Source organism: Ambystoma mexicanum, chromosome 8 (genome assembly GCF_040938575.1).
Source record: "Ambystoma mexicanum isolate Mex_15411 chromosome 8, UKY_AmexF1_1, whole genome shotgun sequence".
In the NCBI taxonomy this organism is placed as follows: domain Eukaryota; kingdom Metazoa; phylum Chordata; class Amphibia; order Caudata; family Ambystomatidae; genus Ambystoma; species Ambystoma mexicanum.
The window spans coordinates 1,728,061,754-1,728,083,414 of NC_090929.1; the positions used below are offsets into that span (position 1 = coordinate 1,728,061,754).

At 48.8% G+C, this 21,661-nt stretch overlaps 1 protein-coding gene across 5 annotated transcripts in view; it reads right to left on the reverse strand.

The window, feature by feature from the left end:
• LOC138473374 (zinc finger protein 514-like) overlaps positions 1 to 21,661 on the reverse strand; it is a 175,337-nt gene that overhangs the window by 53,827 nt on the left and 99,849 nt on the right. For all 5 annotated transcript variants that reach the window (XM_069612065.1, XM_069612064.1, XM_069612063.1 and 2 more), the window contains 2 exons: positions 14,492 to 14,602; positions 14,273 to 14,383 (listed from right to left, as the gene is read on the reverse strand). In XM_069612065.1, coding sequence (XP_069468166.1) covers positions 14,273 to 14,383; positions 14,492 to 14,602 — 222 coding nt within the window. The remainder of the gene's footprint in view (positions 1 to 14,272; positions 14,384 to 14,491; positions 14,603 to 21,661) is intronic.

Here is a 21,661-nt window from a genome sequence, read left to right on the forward strand (position 1 = left end):
AGCTGGGATGCAGAGTGACAGTATAAGGAAAGAGGCCAAATTCATTGTATTCGATAGTTGTTTGATTGATATTATTATTCGGATGAAATGTGGGCATTCGGTTGGTGGGGAAGTATGTGGGGAGCCATTGATTAATGTGACTCGTGCAATTCGAGGCACTAACCTTAAAATACATGCCACCTGTACAAAATATCATTCTTTCTCATGGTCTGCACAACCCATGCTGGGGCAACTGCCAGCAGGCAATCTACTTTGTGCAGCGGCTGCACTTTTTAGTGGTTCAAGTTTTAAAAAGTTAGAGTCTTTCTTTCAGTTTGTGGGAATCCATTTCATTGCGAAAACTCAGTTCTACAAATACCAAACCGATTATCTATTTCCAGCCATTAGCGAAGCTTGGAGAATGGAAAAAATGTCTATTGATAGTACATTCGCGGGCAAACGGTTCAGGCTAGCCGGTGATGGACAGTGCGACAGCCCAGGATTTTCAGCCAAGTACTGCACCTACCACTTTCAGGACATGGAAAGTAAGAAAATTGTGAGTTCGGTGGTCGTGCAGGTGTCACAAAGTACATCCTCAGTGGCCATGGAGAAAGTTGGCTTTGTAGCATCATTGCAAGAACTACAATCGCGGGGAATGGTGATCGACCTGATAGCCACGGACAGACACGTTTCAATTGCCAAGACAATGAGAGAAGAGTACAAAAATATAAATCACCAATTTGACGTTTGGCATCTTGCAAAAACAATCAATAAAAAAATGTCGGCTGCAGGTAAAAAAAAAGATATGCAAGGTATTTTACACTGGTCCAAGTCAATCAGCAACCATCTTTGGTGGAGCTCAAAAACATGTGGAGGGTGGTTGGAAATTCTACTGGAAAAATGGCGGTCAGTAATGCTACACTGTAGCAACGTTCACCGCTGGACCACAAACCAACATTTCCACAATTGTGAACATGGCCATTTGTCCACAGAGGAGGCACGGAAGAAGAAGTGGTTGATTCCTTCATCACCCACTCACAAAGCCATTGAAAAGATTGTATTTGATAAAACTATAACAAGAGATTTGAGGGGACTCACGGAATTCTGCCACACAGGAGATTTGGAGGTGTTCCACAATATGTGCCTAAAGTACAGGCCAAAACGATTGCATTTTGGCATGGAGGGCATGATAAATCGGACTCTTCTAGCGGTCTTGGCACATAACCATAATGTTGGCCGTCAACAAAGTAGGACGACCGGAACTTTAGGGACGCTTCGCTACAATAAGGCCTTCACTAAAAGAAGTAAACAATGGGTGATCAAACCAGTGTTTGAGGATATGCAATATGAGTTTATTGAGAGACTTATTGTCGATGTCCTAGATAGGCACATACATGGAGTTGTGAACGAACCTGTGCAGGGGACAACTGCATTGCCACCCAACATTGCCTCTGTTCCATGTCCACCTAAAGCAGAGCTCATTGACAAATACACATCACGGTTTAAATGATTGTAATTTGATTGTCTGTTCTCTTGAGTCTCCTCATGTCGCAGGCCCGTTGAATATGTGTAGCTATGTATTGTGTAAATAAAAGTGATTGCTCTGTGAGTCCTGTGAGATGGCCTTACACTGAATGTAGCTAACTAGGAATGTGTGCTCGTTCAAAGTGAAGGTCAGCTGCTTTGATTTTTTGCTCGGGTGCCGGAATGGCCCACGACTCAGTATAAGGTTCTATTGTTATTTGACCTTGACAGGCCGGGACCATCCCGAAAGACTTCTTTTTGGGGGTGTGGGGCAATAACGTAAGAAACGACAATGAATATAATTTCAGAAACGAAAGCCATTTAATGTTCGTTCATTAGAAGAAATAACGTCGGCATAGAAGGAGTGGTATTTCGGGGCTGCCCTACGCACAGACACAATGGAAAATGCAAATATAATGTAAGTAACTCTTTAGATGAGTTTATACCGCAATTTAATTACTATACAGTAGCTTTAAAGACGGGTTAAGTTGTACTTGTTCGTTCTATGTGGCATATTGTTTTGTACCGCGCACTATCTTGAGGAGAACCATCTCCTTTTACGGAAGCACCTCAAAACCTTCCTCTTTGCTTCTGCTTTCTCTCTCCCTCTCCCCTGCTACAACTGGTCCACTGTCTGCGACCTCGGTCCTGGGCCCTTCCACTCTCCACCTGCACTGCCTCCCTGTCAACCCCTGCACTGGGGGACTGTCTCAGTATCCTACAGCCCCCCCTTGACGTATAATACCCAGTTGCACTGTCCTAGCTATGAAATAATTTCCCGACCTAATATATAAAATGAATAATTTTAATAAAGATCTGATGGTGAGACTAATTTCATTTTTTATGTTTTTAAAACAGGTACATCCTTCATTATTGTATGTGTCACGAGTACCAGACACCGGCGGATGGCTTTTACAACCGCCAGTTGCTTCTCCGCGTGAACAACGTTACCACCCTGACCATTTTATGGGACGATCGCCAAGTACAAGTATGCCCTTACGCGGTACTAACGGCTAGATGCAACATACAGACCGTTGTGGTGGCCTAGTGCCTCGTTGTTGGAACAGCCATGCGATTATCAGTGCGACCGAAGAGCTTATTGTATCGTAAACCAACACCCTGTGTACTGCACACGAACATCGCTTGCCTCAAGACTAACTATTTTGGATCGAGAGCAAAGAAAAATGCAAATCGCTGAATATTCTCTAAACATTTGATGTCCAATAAATGTACTTTGCCAAATGTACAATCTTGCCGTTTGCTTTTAAACCACAGTTTCATATTCCGAATTGTGGCGCTGTATTGTGAGATGATCTAAGACCCTGTGTACAGCAAAGGAACATCGCGTGCCTCAAAACGAACTTTTTGGAACGTGAGCAAATAAAAATGCAAATCGCTGAATATTCTCTAAACATTTGATGTCAAATAAATGTACTTTACCAAATTTACAATCTTGCGGTTTGATTTAAAAGTACAGTTTCATATTCCGAATTATGGCGCGCTGTGTTGTGAGCTGATCTGTGTTGGTTTCCGGGTTCTGTGTGGAGTCGCGTAGAAGACGCCTGGGCGCGTTTGCCTACGCAGCACAGTCACGTCACGGATAGAGGCGGGGAATATGAATGTTTTGATAAAGTCTGTTTCAGGGGCGGGGGATTTGATTTAGTGCCGCAAAAGCAGGTGAGCCAGGTCGATGGGGGGAAATGATAGGATTATCAGAAAATGGCGGCTGATTTCGAGTGCGTTAATGGACGAAAAGTCGGGTAAGGTCCATAGGAAAGTTTTCTACGATCTACCGATTTATGCTTAAAAACACATGGCCGAACCGTAGGGACAATAAAAAAAAGTCCCGGAACTATCCTTTAATGGCTCCTAGGATAGGGCTCCTTTTCAAACACCCTATTTTGGCCATAGGGCGATTATTTTCCTTAACACTCGTTTTATGAAGTAGGCCACGGGCGGCTCTAATTTAATGTTGGCTTCACCCGTGCAGGCCAATTTACTGCGTTTGTACCCCAAGGTACCAGTGTTAAGGAAGTGTTTGTACAACCAGTAACCTTAAGGGGGCGGGGCAGAGCTACACCTCTCCTATGGCAGGTACAGTGGCAGAGCAGCCAGAAACCACACTGACTCTGGTAGTAAGCCCAAGAGTGTATATAGCCACACTCTTGTATTACAAATAGCTCAACAGGTTCTTGGGCAATTGGCGCTATAGCTAGATCTCTCTCTCACTCTCTCTCGTCGTAATCCTCCTCCATAGCCCAGGCTTCCTTAATGTATATTAGTAATATCGATTGGTGCCAGCTTTGGTCTTTTGCTCTTTCTGGAGCCAAGAATGACTTCCCTAAAACGTGGGCTAACTATCTTCCTTGGGGTTTTCTAACTTTCCCGGACCTACTCCGCTTAGTAGTCTTAGGGAGTTGGGGATGGTGCCTTCTTTCACCCGGTATCAAACTTGTATCTTGTATGCCTGTTCTTTCCTGACGCTTTCCTACACTGGTTTCAACCGATGTTTTCTTCCCACAATACCACTGTCCCTCCGATCTCTCACTCCGCCTTTCCACCTCCAACCTTTGGGCTTACTTCTCTTCCTACCCATGTTCCAACTATCAATCTTAATTCAAATTACCCCTCTACATCCGTTAAAGGCTCATCCTGCTCCCCACGATACCAGTGTCCATCCAGGTCCCCCACGCCACCTCAGGCATTCCAGGCACGCAGACACAAATAATACACAAGAGACCAGAAGTGGGATGAAAAGCACTATAATGCAAACACACACCAGTGCACAGGAGAGCTGCATTCTGCTCTGTCCCTCCAAGGACTGGTTCATCCTTATGTACAATGGAGTAGCTATTCTCCACCCATTAAGAGAACACACATCATAACAAACAGGACATTTTGCCGAACAGGGGGCAGAAAGTACATTTCATAACTGCAGGCTGTTGTTGCGAGGCAGCCTCTGGCAGCCATGGGATTTGAGCCAGCAGCATCATCATGGTGTACTTCTCAGGAGGGGCCGTTCATGCCCGCCTCCGATGCCTAAAGCAATACACAGCTCAGCATTGCAAACCAACAGAAAGTGCAGAATCAGAAAGGTAACATGTGACCAGTTTTTTCCTCTTTTCTCCTTTTATCTATGAATCGCTGACCAAAGCCTTGCACTACTTCTACATAAAGTACACTGCAATAAATCTATTCTGGTACATACAAACTCAATAAGGAAGCAAAAAATAAAAAACATTATCAAACTAAGACAACTTATTTATGTCTTAAGTTATCTAAAGCCATTCATTCACCATACTGTATTGCATAAACGCCCCCACCTATTAGCATCAGCCATAATCTAGGGTGCATGTCAAACACCAAAAACAGTCATAACTACATGTGCCTCGCTTTCTAGCTCCGAGCATCCCATCACTCTCACGTTCAGCACTGCCCCTTTCAGATGTCTGTCATGTTTGTGTGCACTGTCCAAGTCAAAGTCAAAGTCTCACTTTCCAATATATAGTCAGCCTCTAGTACCTCCCAGTCCTTAGGTGCACAAGCAGTCAGTGTCAGCAGCAACTTATCAGCACGTGTCACAATTTTCCAAAATAGCAACTTGCATGGTGAATACCTTCTCGCCAACCGCTCTCAGTAGTCCATGGAGAACAAACGACGGCCAGTCTTCCCACTGAGTGCCTTTCACATCCATCTGCTTGAACTGCTCCTTCGTTGGCTCCGCTTTCTGTTTTTTCTTCCAATGAGCCACACACATGTCCACATGCTCCTGCCAGCCCTTGTTGGCCGTGGGCCACCAGGCCATCTCTGCAGGGCATTGAAATGCATTGTCTTGCTCTTTCTCTGCATTGAGATGTTACACCATTTGTTCATCCTCCCCTTTCCAAATGGCCAGGAGCCGCTCACATTTCCTTTGACACTCCTCCTTGCTCTACTGCAGGATAATCTTCACCACTCCAGGCTGTGGGCCTCTGCCACATGCCCCTCCTTATCTTCTGTGGATGCCATTAGCTGTGGGTCATTGTCAGGTGTCATGGGCCACTCTCGCTCAGATGAATGATCTTCTTTCTTCCCAACACCACTGATTGTAATGCACCCTACTGTGCTCCCCCCCCCCAAACACTACTGAGGCATGCTGACAGCGATGACCTTCTTTATATGCGAGACTGTCAATGCCCTTCTCTGGTGCACATGTCCTCAAAGCATCCTGTTGTGTTTTGACAATCTTCGACATGCATTCGCCTGACACTACTCCTTACACAAACATTTTGTTCATTGCCCTGTCTAAGGTGCACACTGCACAGTCACCCGTCCTTCTGAAATCCAGTTTATTTCTTGCCCCTTTGTCCAGGCATGTCTACCCCCATGCTGTCAGGACCCCATTTGTGTGCGTCAGAATATGGGTGGTGCTCCTAGCAGCTGTCATCACCACAACCATTGGGACTACCTGTACCCTGCAGGCACCTCTTTGCCAAATCTATCATTGCACCACTTTTTTCCAAAATGTCGACCCACGGTCTCTGTTGCACAGTTGCCTCCCCGGTACCCAGCCAGCCCGTCTCTCCTCCCTCTTTCTCCCCTTTCTCAGAAAGAACTGTGTTCTCCCTCCTCCCACTCCTTGCACCCCTTCACCAGCACTGCTTTTCTCACCGTCAGCCATGCGTCATCAGCTGCATTCAGAATGTCTGCCCACCTCTGGGCGGACCTCACCTTTTCCTCCGCATCCACCTTTCCTTCCACCAGCCTCATCATCTCGTCTGGCAACAGCCGCCATATTGTGGCCCCCATGAAAGTTTGTGTAAGCATTACTGAGTGTCTCTGGTCCCTCTCCCTCTCCATCCTCTTTGTGGTATCTTTGTGCTTCGCTTGTAATTCAGCGCCATCTCCCCTGTCCCTTCCCTGTGGTGCCCTTTGTAACTGCGGTTCCTGGGCAACATTCCAATTGTCCACCATGCTCCTCAACCTCTCCAGCACTGCCCCCGACCCCAATTTATATGACAGATCTGCCCCCACCTCTTGCTTGGTAAGTGGACCCCCACCTGAATCTGTAATCAGTCTTACTCCACTGGAACTCAAGCTTCCAACCTCAGACTCCTACCCTGTGCCCTTTACAGCATCAACCCTACACCGTCTCTCCACGATATGTGCTCTGCCTGTATAACAGGTGCCTAAGAATGCTCTGACCTAATTGCAGTCCTGTAGTTGCCCTTGCGACCCTGTACTGTATCACTACAGCACTCTGAGGCACTATCTCCATTTTATTCCTGGAGTCCATGAAGACTCCAAATTCCACTAGTCAAATGCGCAACAGGTACAGCGAAAAACCCTTTTTTCACTTAGCCGTAGTATTGTTGTAAATCCCAGTCATGCACATCGGGAAGGGGTGCTCCCGGGGCTCAGCACCATCTATCACAGGCTCGTCCTGCTCCCCGCGATACCAATGTCCATCCAGATCTCCCACGCCACCTCAGGCACTCGTACACAAATAATACACAAGAGACCAGAAGTGGGGTGAAAAGCGGTAACACACAGCAGTGCATAGGAGGGCTGCATTCTGCTCTGCCCTTATGTACAATGAAGTAGCTAGTTCTATTCTCCTCCCAATAACAGCACATACCATAGCAAACAGGTCATTTCGCCGAACAGGGGTAAGAAAGCACATTTCGTAAGTTCAGTCTGTTTCTGCGAGGCAGCCTCTGGCAGCCTTGGGTTCGAGCCAGCAGCGTCATCACTGTGTCCATCTCAGGAGGGGCTGTTCATGCCCGCGTCTCTGAGGCCTCACAGCATTCCACAGCTGTGCTCTGCTCGGCGACATCACTTGGCACGAGTGTTCAGATGTTAGGGCAGTCTCTTAGGCAACTCTTTACGCCAGTCTTTTTTGTATCTGATGAATCTCAAAGAAACCAAAAGAAAGCACAGAATCAGAAATGTAACATCTACCTCTGCTGTTATCTTCCCTTCCCTCCTTCCTCTCACTCACTCACTCTACTTCCTTGCCTCTTGCTATTCTTCTGGTTATTCTCTCCCTCTATAACACTTACCACTAGCTACTCCTATTCCCCCACTCTGTTGCCTCCACTACTCTTCCTCTAATCCTGTTTTTACTCTGCTACTACCCCCCTTTACCTCCTCCTAACAAAGTCAATTATTTATATTTCTACTCACTACTGCGCAATCTCACCCTCTACAACTAACTATCGCTCTACTGCTCGTTTCTCTCACTCGATACTCGGCTACTATCTCTACTTCCCACTACTACCTTGCTACTCCTACTCTACCTCTACTCCACACATTCTCCACACCCACAACACATAATAGCCTTCACACTCCTTTCGCTCTCAGCTCCTCTGGTCTCTCTGATGAAGCCCTACTCCTCCTGATACTTCCCCTATTCACCCACTTACCTTAATCCAGAGGGTGTGATGGGGGAAGGGCTTCGGAGGGTTTAAAAGGGCCTGTAAGCCCCACCCCCTTCATCATGCAGTCTCTGCGTTCCTGACCCGGAACCTGAAATGGCTCACAGTGGGTTGGCATCTTTCTAGATCTCAGGGGAGGCCACTACCCCTTACTAGTATACCTGGTGGGTTAGTGGGGTTAAGGCCTGTGTGAAGCCCTTTATTTAATACCAGGTGCCATAGTGGGGGCTTCCTTTCCCCCCACCTCCAGATGATACCATCAGCTGGGGCCATGCTCTTCTCCAGGTAGCGTCGGATATTGCGGCACTTGGCGCACCCTGCGGCGAAGCCAGGGCTGCTTCCCGTGGCAGCCTTCGGGCTGCAGGGTTTGTCGTAAACCTGCTGTTAGCATCATACCAGATAAGGAGAGGGTGGGTGTCGGGCCTGCCTGCACCCAGGCACTGGGGAACGGTGTTGGGGGTCGGGGCTCCCTCGCCCCTTTGACAGGGTCACAAAGCTTGCCCTTCAACAAACTTTATTAAGTTACACACATCTGCCTGGGCCAGAATAGCAGGGACAACTGGGTAGAAGGTTCTATACCATCCAAACATGCCATTGTGGGAGGCACCCTACATTCCTCCTACGCTGAACACTGAAATCGCTACACACTGGAAGAGCAAGGGTATTGTAACACTCACCTGGTATCCACAGGGACGTCACTCAGTCTGTTCTGAACTCTTACGACCTCGAACCCTTCCCTGGAGTCTACTCGACTGGAGACTGGGCCTGAAACACAGGATTGGTAGAGTTTAACTCCCTATTGTCTCTGTGTGCTTGAACCCCTTCTTCCCTGGGGTCCAACCCCTCCCTTTGATCCACAGCTCACCTCGTTTTCTTGGAAAGTGTGCTCTCCATCCAGCTTTCAGCGCAGGGGCGCGTTGATTGATGCGGGCTCGTTGCTGCCTAGTTACTTCACTGGCAAGAGTCCGACAGGTAAGTATAATGAGCCTTTTGAACACTTCTCTAACTTCGTTCCTTTCCTTCCTTAGATGATGGCCGGCGTCCGGGGATGGCGACGTGCTGCTGAGATGAGTAGCGCTGAAGGTGAGCGAGAGCGCGATGCGACCCTTTCGTATTTGTATTGAACTGAGTTTTTTTTCTGTGTCTTTTAGGTGCCGCGACGTTTTCAGCGTGGATGCCGGTTATGAAGAATAAATGCGGTGAGTAAGCACGGTATGCAGCGCCTCTAGATGTTTCCACGCTAACCTGGAGTGTCTTTTCCCTCTTGCAGATGGATGAGAAGTTCTGGAGACAGAGTTCCCCCAGAGCGGCTGGGATTCAGATAAGCATTTGAAGCTTGTACAGTCTTTAAAAAATAAGCGTAGATTTCCTGAATGCTTACTAATGCCTTTTTTCTGTTCTTTTCCCTTTTCCTTAGGAAGGGGCGTGCCGGGATGGGAATGACACCACCGAAGATGCCCACAGAACAAAAGTAGCGATGAATGATGGGCAGAAGCGTTGCAAGGTAAGGCTGTTCCTAAAAGTGTTCTTGCAGGAGCTGAGCGCAGAAGAAAAATGTAGGCCTACTGGAGACCGATCCAAACACGGCGAGTGTCACGCTGCAGGTAAGCATGTTTCTCAGCCTGGGCGTGGCTTAAATAGTCTCTGGGTATCCCAGGTGTCTCTGGGCTGAACCACACCCAAAAGACTAGACTGCACATGCAGTTCTGTGAACCGAAATATGTTGGGGCATCCATCTTGTCCCCATCAATGCACTACAAGTCCAATCCCCAATGTTATCCTATGGGAGTGAGTGAGTCAGGTGCCACAAGCGCCAAGTCTGACTCCAAGTGGGTCTTGGATGGAGAGGCCCTTGAGGGCCATGTAGGTGATCGTGGCCTGAGGGCTGGGGACATGAGGGGCAGGAATCATGACACGTATCCACCACTTTTGGGATCCCTTCCTGGATAAGTAGTTTATAGCTTGGGAAGACGTCAAAAAGATATTTTGAGACACCCTGCTACAAAAACTACACTACCTGCGCATGAGATCAGCAATGGCGTAAGTCTGGGGGGTATTCCCGGCTGAACCCGCTGCACATTCAGGACTGTGTTACATATTCACTGCAGAACATTCTAAAACATCGGCCTCTATTCTATATAAAATTGTGATGACGTCCCAAAGCACCGTAGCTCAGGGACCGAAAGAGAAGTGGGAGCAGGATTTGGGCTACGCCATCACCGACACACAATGGACACGGATTTGTGCGATTACGAAAAGCATCTCATGTAACTCGCAATACCGGTTTATACATTACAAAATCATACACAGAACCCATTATACACCGGCTAAACTGAAAAGTATATAGCCCTCTATGGATGGTAAATGTCCCAGGTGTGGAAGTGAAAGCACTGATATGCTCCATATGTTCTGGGCTTGTACTCGGCTCTCTGAATACTGGGCGCAGGTGTGTGATGCATTAGATGTCATGGCAGACCATGCAATAGAATGGAGCCCCATGATGTGCCTACTGGGTGTGATTGGGAAAATGAATCCTATATGGCATAAACTGCTCAATCTTGATCCACTTTGGTCACCCTCTAGCCTGGCTTTTGTCAGACCTATCCAAGGTCCTGTGTTTAGAGCAATAATTGTTTATGTTGCTTCTATCCGTTTGTGGTAAATGTGTAACTTACCTGTTGTTGATATTAGGTGAATTTGAGAAGAACAAGTAATGTACTAAATACAAGAAAAATCTGCCTGTACATGTGTCTCTCTCTAAGAATGTCAGCATACGGTATATTCATGTAACCATTCACTCAGGTTCTGTTTTATGCATTGCCGCAAAAGTCTCCATGCATCATGTTTCTGAATATGCGGAACAATTGTATCAATGTATAAATGCAATTTCTGTCTTTCATATTGGAATTGACAAACCAATTTTTGTTTCCTTTTTAAAAAAAATGGTTCAATGACCAAAGAGAGAAAATAAAAACCACTCTCAGGTTTAATTTAATTTAACTGACACGAGTGCATGTGTATTATTACTCCTTTGTTTGTACACCTATCCTCTGGATATGCATAAATAAGGCTACAATAGAGGATCAGATACGCCTTAAATTTCTTTTGCATACAATTAAATTGCAATTAGCTTTGACTCCATAGACAGGACTCCTCCTCTTGTTTGCATTAGATGTCATGGCAGACCATGCAATAGAATGGAGCCCCATGATGTGCCTACTGGGTGTGATTGGGAAAATGAATCCTATATGGCATAAACTGCTCAATCTTGGCCTATTGAAGGCGAAACGGGCGATCTTTTCGAAGTGGAAAAGCGTGGAACCACCCACAAAAGTTATTGGGAGAGGGACATGCTGTGGGCAAATGTATGCAGAACTGCTACCCACTCGATGCCGCCCCAAGGATATATGGGGCAGATTCAGGCAATATCTGGCTGACAATAACACAGCTCTGGTTGTATTCTATAAATGTAATGTGAAACAATAATGATGTGTAGAAACAGAAACAGAAAATATACAATGGTGTACCTGTGCAGTTGAAATAAATTAAAAATAAAAAAAGAAGAAGAGGGGGACACCACAGCCTATAGGGGTTGCCTGAGCGCTAGCTGTTTCTGTGAACACACTCACAGTTCTGCCTTCAATAAGAGAGGGGATCCATACGGTAGCTTCAGGAGAGGAGTTGGCAGAAGCCTTGAGAAGGTGACAGAGTATTTGATGATTGACCAGATCAAAGGCCGCTGAGAAGTCCAGCAGGAGGAGCAAGGCCAGATTGCCCTCGTCTCCGAGATCATCCATCTGATTTTTTAAGTGGAGCAGGGCTGTCCAGTGTCCTGGCCGGAAGCTGGATTGGCGCATACCTAGGATGGGATTAGATTGCAGGAAGTATTGTATTTGGTTGTAGGCAGCCCTGTCCCGAATCTTTAGGAGGAAGGGGACTGCCGTTATCAGACGATAATTAGTGGGATCATTAGGATCTAGTGTGGTCTTTTTTAGCAGTGGGAGAACCCATGCTTCTTTTAGACTAGGAGGGACAAGGCATGAGTCAAAGGAGGATTTCATTAACCTTGTGATGAAAGGGACAAGGGGCTCTGTGCCGTCATTGATGGTGGTGGCAGGGCATAGATCGCCTTTGCATCTGGATGGTTTGAGGAATTTGAGGATATTCATGGTTTCTAGGTTAGTGACTGTTCTGAAGGGGAACGTTAGGCTGTTGAGGCTAGGAGAGAAGTGGAGGGGGGTGGAGATTACAGTCAGATTTGATAGTCGCTTGTCTTTATGCTAATTTTAAGTTGCATGGAGTTTAATTTCCCTAACACCAAGATTCATCTTTAGTGATGGTGATGGGAGGCCGGTGTTTCCAATTCCCTGAATATTTTAAAAATCTCTTGGGTATTGGAGCAGGTGTTGGAAATCCTCGAGTTGTAAATTGCTGATTTCACTGTTAGGATGTATGTGAATGTTTCACTGTACCATGATGTCACGGCCTACCACGGACCAATCCCCAGCAAAGGCGGACTTCGAACACGAGCTGAAGATGGTTGTAAAGATTGTCAGTGGCCTATGAGACAAAACTTATTTATAAAAGATGGAAGGTCTTTGTAAATGTGTTGTCCAATCATGTTTGAAGGGTGAGTGGTAATAAAATATCTGCGAGTGTTTTAACTGGTGCTAAAATGTCTAAAAACATCAATTGATACAGTTCATTGAGACTTGGGTTGGTTTGGTTGCAGAGGACTTTCCAAATGCTCCCTGGATTTTTGTACAATAAAACCTGCTTTACATACAAAACGTGCATTAATTCCTCAAGCAGTGGACACGGCTTGGGCAAAGGTAATGTCCGCCCCTACAGATGAATGCTTAGCTGACAACGAAAACAGACCATATTTATATGTGCACAATGGTTGCCATTGTAAGTAACTGAATACCTGTCAAACAAATACAAATACCCCTCTCCCTCCACCATTACACTACTGTAAAAATGCTAAGACCAACGCTGGCACCCTCCCGTCTTAAAGCGATCCACTGCTCTTGAGCTAGAGTCACCCTATAAGAAATACAAATAAAAATATAAAATAATGAAGCACCGATCAAACAAAGCCAAAAGGGTGGCTAAAACAAGTAAAAGGACAGCCAGCATGGAGGGAATCCTGTACAGGGTGGACAAAGCAAGTAAAAGGACAGGCAGCATGGAGGTAAACCTGTAAAGGGTGGCTAAAGCAAGTAAAAGGACCCTGTAGGGTGGATAAAGCAAGTAAAACGACAGGCAGCACGGAGGGAATCCTGTAAAGGGTAAAGCAAGTAAAAGGACAGGTAGCACGGAGGGGACCCTGTAAAGGGTAAAGCAAGTAAAAGGACAGGCAGCATGGAGGGAACCCTGTAAAGGGTGGCTAAAGCAAGTAAAAGGACAGGCAGCATGGTGGGGACCCTGTAAAGGGTAAAGCAAGTAAAAGGTTAAGCAGCATGGAGGGAACCCTGTAGAGGGTGGATAAAGCAAGTAAAAGGACAGGCAGCATGGTGGGGACCCTGTAAAGGGTAAAGCAATTAAAAGGACAAGCAGCATGGAGGGAACCCTGTAAAGGGTGGATAAAGCAAGTAAAAGGACAGGCGGCATGGAGGGAATCCTGTAAAGGGTAAAGCAAGTAAAAGGACAGGCAGCATGGGAGGGAACCCTGTAAAGGTTAAAGCAAGTAAAAGGACAAGCAGAATGGAGGGAACCCTGTAAAGGGTGGATAAAGCAAGTAAAAGGACAAGCAGAATGGGGGGAACCCTGTAAAGGGTGGATAAAGAAAGTAAAAGGACAGGCAGCATGGAGGAAGCCCTGTAAAGGGTAAAGCAAGTAAATGGACAAGCAGCAAGGAGGGAGCCCTGTACAGGGTGGACAAAGCAAGTTAAAGGACAGGCAGCATGGAGGGAAACGTGTAAAGGGTGGTAAAGCAAGTAAAAGGCCAGGCAGCATGGAGGGAACCCTGTAAAGAGTAAAGCAAGTAAATGGACAAGCAGCAAGGAGGGAACCCTGTACAGGGTGGACAAAGCAAGTAAAAGGACAGGCAGCATGGAGGGAAACCTGTAAAGGGTGGCTAAAGCAAGTAAAAGGACATGCAGCATGGAGGGAAACGTTTGACACCTTCCCGATATGCCTCGGTTTGCATTCCAGGACAGAGGCGGCCCCATGTCAGTTGGCCCTGCATATGGGAAGCTCATTACCCACATATTCCGTCCTTTAAGGGAGTAGATCCGACAGAACACTCTTCTGAGTGCAGTGCTTGTGCTCCCAGAGGTTATCAAAGTTGATTTGTTGCACAGTAGAGGACGCAACTGGATTACAGTAACTTAAGTCCTCCAGTTACTCACCTCTGCGATCACCAGCAGTTCCTTTTATCTCCAGGGCCTGCTGTTCCATGGAACAGAATTCATCTTCATATTTTATTTTGAATGCAAAGGTTGGGGGTAGGTTTGCCTCTCCTGTGGAACAAAGGGAATTCTGATCATCGAATACTTAACTCCATTTTGTTGCATGATGAAGCACTGTTAGCAGAGGCATGACATATGAAGCAAGCATCATGTACTCACCTCGAGCATCCGTGACAATTTCTTTCATCTCCGGGTCCCGTTCATCCAGGAAACGCACATCGCCCTCATGTTTAACATCTAATGAATCTATTGGGGAATTTAATTCCTCTCCTGGGAAAAAAAAAGAGCTTTAACAGTTAAATAAGAAATGTGCTAGACAGCGGTAGGAACTGAAAAGAGACAATACTCTAAATAGATCTTTATAAACTAACAGTCAGTACAGTATTTATCTGCCCAGGATTCTAAGAGCACCTGGACTGGTTCAATCTTGCGCGGCGCAACATATTCAACAAAACTGGGTTTATTTGGGTGGCGGTTGCCTTCGTAGTAGTCCTAGGTTGATCATTAGGCTCACACAAGCGCATGGACACAGGTTTCAATCCGGTGCTCATCAGGAGGCCCTTGCAGGGAAAAAGGAGCCTCTCGAAGGGCAGCAACATTGTATAAAGAGCGCTGGAACGAACATTGTTAAACACCTGTGATGAAAGATTTGAGTAAAGCTACATTGCTGATGAATGTTTGAACTTCAGAAGGAAAGATACGATACCGTTGACAGAGTGGTCCGGCACCGTGAATGTGCTCAATGGAAGGTCTCTGTAACGTATCTCGCCAAGAGAAACGAAAGTAGAAGATTGACAAGAACAATTGTATGAAGCGAATCGAAGTGGTCCTGAGACGGTTTAAGCAAAACCCATCGCACATTCGAAAGTCTTTGATTTTGATATCCAGAGGATCTGAGCCCGAACAAGGTACATCCATGGTCCGAGCCTGAACGAGGGAGACAAAGTGTGAACATTGTAATAAAAAGGGGGTCTCAGCTGAAGGAGGGAGACCAGTAATGGACATTGAAAGAGAGAACTTGTGCATGTGAGAATCCTGATAGGAATAAAACTGAGATTTGTTTGCTACGACAGACCCTCTGCAGTAAGAGACTTATTGAAAAAGTGGCGTTGGCAGAAGGCCCCAATGTCTATGCTTTGAACTGTATGCTTGTGGCCGAGAAACCAGTGTGTGCAAAGCTTGAACGTGCCGCCTTACCCCATGCTAAAAACGTGAGGAAGGGAGGCCAACTGCTCAACCGTCCTGACATATTATTTCTTGAACACTTTTCCTTTTTTAATACACTATTGGCCCACACCATTTGTATTTAGAAGTAAGGATTGGCAATAGGTTTATTAGTATAGGCTCTTTTATTTTGACAGAGACTCAACTAGGACTGAGTTATTATTCGATGGCCGTAGCTTGCTCCCATCCTTAGACTTGGGGTTAGATAGGCGTTCAACCAACCCATGGAAGTTCAATAAACACCCTTGAACTGTGATCACTTGTGTCAGTCTTCACTGTTTGATACCATGCCTTGCTTACAGGGGAGAGTAGTAGTGGAAAGGGGAGAGTAGTAGTGGAGTGGAAAGGGGAGTGTAGTAGTAGAGCAGAAAGGGGAGCGTAGTAGAGGGGAGAGTAGTAGTGGAGTGGCGAGGGGAAGAGTAGTAGTGGAGTAGAGAGGGGAAAGTAGTAGTGGAGAGGGGAGTGTAGTAGTAGAGCAGAAAGGGGGAGCGTAGTAGAGGGGAGAGTAGTAGTGGAGTGGAGAGGGGAGACTAGTAGTGGGATGATAAGGGAGTGCAGTAGTGGAGGGGAGTGGGGAAAGTAATAGTGGCAAGGGGAGCGTAATAGTGGAGTGGAAAGGAAAGTAGTAGTGGAGTGCAAAGGGGAGAGTCGTTGTGGAGTGGGAAGAGTAATGCTGGAGAGGGGAGGGTAATAGTGAGTGGAAACGAACAAGTTACTTACCTGTAACTGTTGTTCCCCAGCATGGATTCACATGCTCATGAATATTCCCCGTCGTCAGGCTGGGAATCCTCGGTAAAGAAAAAAATCAGTTTCACTTCTGAACTGTCTTTCTCCTAACAACCAATCACTGATCTCTGGGTCATACTGCCCCCAACCAATGACTGCCCTCTACCCAGGCCCCTCCTCTGGCAGCCATCTTCAGATTTGGTAGCCCGTAAAGTGGCAGTATGACCAAGTGAAGAGCCGCAGAGGGGAAGGAGGGAGGGTTCGCATGTGAATCCATGCCAGACCCATGCTGGAGAACAACAGTTACAGGTAAGTAACTTGTTCCTTCTCCAGCATGGGGTCTGGCATGGATTCCCATGCTCATAAATAAAGAATGCATAGCAGTACACACATGCACAACTACGAGAGGTGACAAAGGCTCAACATTAAGCAATACAACAACTCAACATTAAGCATCTCTTACCTCCTCACCAGGCTCACCTTCAAGCGAACAGGTTGTGCAGCACTGCTTGGCCGACTCTGTACTCCTTCCTGGAATCCCTGTCGACACAGTAGAACTTTGTGAAGGTGTGCGTCAACCTCCACGTAGCAGCCCTGCAGATGTCAAGCAGGGGTACACCAGACAGGAACGCCGTAGTTGCAGCGATTGCTCTGGTCGAGTGGGCTCTCGGATGGCCAGGCAACGGTCTGTTTGCCAACCAGTGACAACAGGTGATGCAGCCGGAGAGCCACCTGGAAATGGAAGCCTTGGAGAGGGCCTTCCCATGGTTCACATTTCCAAAATTCACAAAAAGTTGCGACGTCTTCTGAAAACTCTTTGTGCGGTCCACATAGAACTTAGGCGCTCTAGCCACAGCCAGCGAGTGCAAAGTCCTCTCAGCCGGCGACGAAGGAAGAATATAGGTGGCACCAAGGGCTTGTTTAGATGAATGTCTGACAGCACCTTGGGCATGAAGGAGGGGTGCGTCCGCAGCACCACCCTCGTCTTGTGGAATATCAAATAAGGTGGTTTACAAGAGGGCCTGGATCTCTCCCACTCGTCGTGCGGAGGTGATGGCCACAAGAAAAGCTGTTTTCCACAACAAAAACGTCAGTGGCACCGAATGCATAGGCTCGAATGGGGGACCCATGAGCCTAGTAAGCACCACATTAAGCTTCCACGGTAGGGCCGGAGCCTTCACCGGTGGGAACGAGCAAAATAGTCCTTTGACAAACTCCTTGACCAAACGATGCGACCATAAGGATGATCGTCCAGGAGATCTGGTGTAGCTGGAATTAGCCGCCAGATGAACCTTGATGGAAGCATGAGCCAGTCTTGCCATGGCCAACGACAACAAGTACGGAAGCACCTGCGGAGCTATGACTCGTAGAGGGTCGATCTTCTGGGTACGGCACCAAACAGCGAACCTCTTCCACTTGTGCCCGTAGCATTTGAGAGTAGATGAAGCTCTGGCCTTGACAAGCACCTCCTTACAATCCCCAGGGAGATCCTAGCCCCCGAATTCTAGTGCTAAAGGAGCCAGGCCTTTAGGTTCAGCGATCCTGGGTCGTGGTGCAGAATCGCACCTCCTTCCCTGGCGAGAAGATCTCCGACCACCGGATGTTTGACTGGAGGGGATGCTGACATGTCCAGAAGGTCCGAGTACCATATCTGTCTCAGCCACGCCGGTTCGACGAGGATCATGCGGCACCGGGACCGACTGAGTTGATGGACTAGTCGAAGAAGCAACGGCAACGGAGGGAATGCATACAGAAACCGGCCGTCCCAGGGGAAAGATAATGTGTCCCCCATGGTCCCCGGCTGGGGAAACCTGCTGGCGAACCTCCGGCACTTGGTGTTCGTCTCCGTCACAAACAGATCGATCTGGGGGTTGCCCCATCTGCAGAACAGGTGATCCACTGAGAGAGTCAGCGATGGTGTTCTTCACTCCTGCTAGATTAAACGGGATGAGGAACATCCCCTGAGCTATGGCCCAGTGCCAAAGGTCTTGGGCCTCTTTGGAGAGCGCCGGGGATCTGGTTCCCCCATGCTTCCGGATGTAGAACATTGTGGTGGTGTTGTCCGTGAAGACCCATACCACCTTGCCCTTGAGGGACGGAAGGAAGGACTTGAGGGCCCAAAACACTGCCCGCAGCTCCAACACGTTAATATGCAACAACTTCTCCTCCGGTAGCCATAGGCCTCTTGCATGAAGACCTCCGGTGTGCGCTCATCATCCTTCCAGGGAGGCCTCCGTAATGACCATCCACTGATGAGGTGGGGTCTGGATATCTGCACCTGTGGACAGATGTGCGTGCACTCCCCACCATCTTATCGCTTGACTGAAACTCTCGTCGAGAGTGATCTTGTCCTCGAAGCCCCCTGCCACTTGTATCCATCAGGCGTCGAGGAACTCCTGTAGCGGGCACATCCATAGCCTGCACAGCCGAATGAGGTATATGCATGATGACATCATGCCGAGTAGGGACTTGATGGACGTCACCCATGCGACCTTCAGGGCCAACAGCCATTGTACCTTGCCCAGGATGGCCACAATCCTCGCCTCCGACGGAGACGCCAGGCACGACACTGTTTGAGACGGGCACCAAGAAACAGTGCGTCCTGCGATGGAGTCAAGCAGGACTTTGCAAAGTTTATCGAGAACCCCAGGTCTGTCAGGAGTTGGACTGTCTTCGCCGTGTGGACGACGGCGATGTCCTTTGAGTTTGCTCAGATGTGCCAGTCATCCAGGTACTGGTGCACGTGGATCCCATGTAGACGCAGCTGCGCCGCCACTGGGGCCAAGCACTTGGTGAATACTGGTGGTGCGACTTCAACCCAAAGGGAAGGGCCTTCAACTGGTAATGTCGTCCTTGAACCACGAAGCGTATGTACTTGCGGTGTCCCTTGTGTATGGGGATGTGAAAATAGGCATCTTGCAAGTCCAGCGACGATAGGACTGCTGTAAGAGGGGGATTTTCTAACACATGCTGAAGAGTCACCACCCAAAACTTTTGGGACTTGATGTATTTGTTCAGACGGCAGAAGTCCAGAATGGGTCTCCAACCGCCAGTCTTCTTTCTGACAAGAAAATCAACGCCCCAGAGCCTCTTTGGGACGAGCTTGATCGCCCCCTTTCTTAACATGGTGGTATCTGTGGACACTTCCGTTGGAACTCTAGGGTGTGTCCGTGGACGAGTGTCCAGCACCCAACGGTTGGTGGAGATGGTCTACCACACACTGATGAAGTTCGCCAGCCAGCCTCCCACCGGGGTGCATGGGTGGAGGCCCGACTCCACAGCCAGTTCAATCTTGTTTTGACGTCGAAGCACTGGCTTGGGGGCCTTGGCGACGGCGTCCACCAACAGACTTGCCGCTGCTCCTGTAGGTCTCCTGGGCCGATGAGCAGGAGGGCTGGCGGTAGGATGAGGCACCTCCTTCCAAATCTTTTAGAGGAACTTTGGGATTTCCCTCCAGAAGTCCGAAAGGATGGCCATCATTGTTGAAGCGTGCCTAAGGCACGATCCGCCTCAGTGTCCACTTTGGTGGCCTGGAGAGACTCGTCCACAGTCTTTCGAAACAAATTGTCCCCGTCGAAGGGCATGTCCAACACCCTCGACTGAACAGCCTGGTGGAAATTAGTGGCCCTCAGCCAGCCTCGCTGACGAAGGCAAACGCTGTTGCCCATTTGGCAGAATCCCGTATCAGCAATGTTCGTGGCCACTGTAATGGCATGGTCCGAAGCCATCTCGCCTTCCTGTAGAATCTCCAATGCTTCAGCCCTCTTGTCATCGGGAAGGAAACCAGGAGGGGGGCCATCTTGAACCAAAGTTCCCTGTCGTAACGCGCCCCGAGGGCGTTAGCGGCCTTGATGGTCGTTGCCGCCAACGTGATCACTCTTCGCCCCATGGCATCCAACTTCTTCCCCTCACCGTCCAGGGGGAAGGAGGCCGCCGATGAGGATGAGCCTGAAGACTTCTTCTTGGCCGCCACCGAAACCACAGAGTCTGGAGACGGCTGGGACTGTGAAGACTTGGGCGCAGAGTCCAGCGCTCTGTATTTTTTCTTGTAGCGATCCCTCTGTGCCGGAGCCGACCAAAGGTTCTTCATGAGGGACAACCCCTCTTCCCAAATGTCATCCAATAACAGAATCGACAGCACGGTCTTCCTCTTCGCCTCCTGGCTCTGGTAAAGGAAACCCTCTTTCTTCTTCTCCTCCGGGACGAGCTGAAACAGCTCTGAGGCCCTGGAGATCATGGCGTGGAATGAGCCAATCTGGTCAGGCGGTGACGATCTGGCCGGCGGAGACGGGCGATCCCCCAGGACGCCGTCGTCTTCCGTGCCAGTGCTTGTTGTCCGTGTCCGGTTCTGTTTCATCCCTCGGGGGGGGAGGGGCAGAGGGGGAAGAGGGTGGCAAGGGGTGAAAAGGAAGTGAACTCTCCTCCTTTTGGGTGATGGTTCCTCCGATGGCCTTGGCACCGCGGGCGGGGCCGCCGGCGCAAGGGGCATCCTTGTCCGGATTTCCGAGCACTGGGTATGAAGAGTCGTCAGAAGATCCACCAAGATATCCCCAGGAGACTGCTGGGGTGGAGGCGAAGGGGACCGGGGCGTTTGCGGCTTAGGCTGGTCCGTTCCGTCGTCACCTTAGTCGTCGCCCTCGTCGGGATCCCCCCCACCATAGGGCCTACTCAACGCATCGCCCCTCCTGGAGGACCGTGAGGCTGGTGAGCTCTTCCTCTGAGGAAATGTCTGTGCCCTGGAGGACTACCGTGCCCCCCCCCTTCTCTGCGTCCAAGGGAGACGGTTTTGGTGAAATGATGGACATCAACTTCTCCAGAGTCCTTTCGATGGGCTGGAAGGACTCCCCCCCCTCCTGGCAGGCAGGGATACTCTCGCCTTCGGGCCTTGCCCTGGGAATTCGCCCCGGCAGACTTCGCAAGGAACGCCGCTACTACTTCGTTGGAAGTGTGGGCCTTTGTCTGATGCACCTCGGCCTTCGCAGTCCTAGCCGAGTCTGCGGCCTTCACCTTAGGGGGCGGGTCGGGCCCTGCTCCCCTTTGGCCTTCTTAGTCGGGCCAGGCTGGGTCTTCTCTGAAAGCTTACCCGCATGGTCCGACTTCCTTTTCTTTGAAGAACTTGAGCGTTGGCTCTTCATCGAAGGTGCTGGAGACAATGAACTCGCCCAGGCCAGCAAGGAGCTCGTCGCAGCGGCGCTCCCAGAGGCGGTGGACTCGCGGTGCTTAGCCTTATGCTGGGCCCCCACGGGAGGGGTGCCCTCAAAGGTCTTAGAAGACCTCTCAGCTTTCTTCTTTTGGTTAGGGGAGGCATGCTGCCAGGACTCACCCAGAGCAGGGGCCTTGGACTGCAGCCACTCGTTGAGCGCTTGCGTCGGTCGGCCC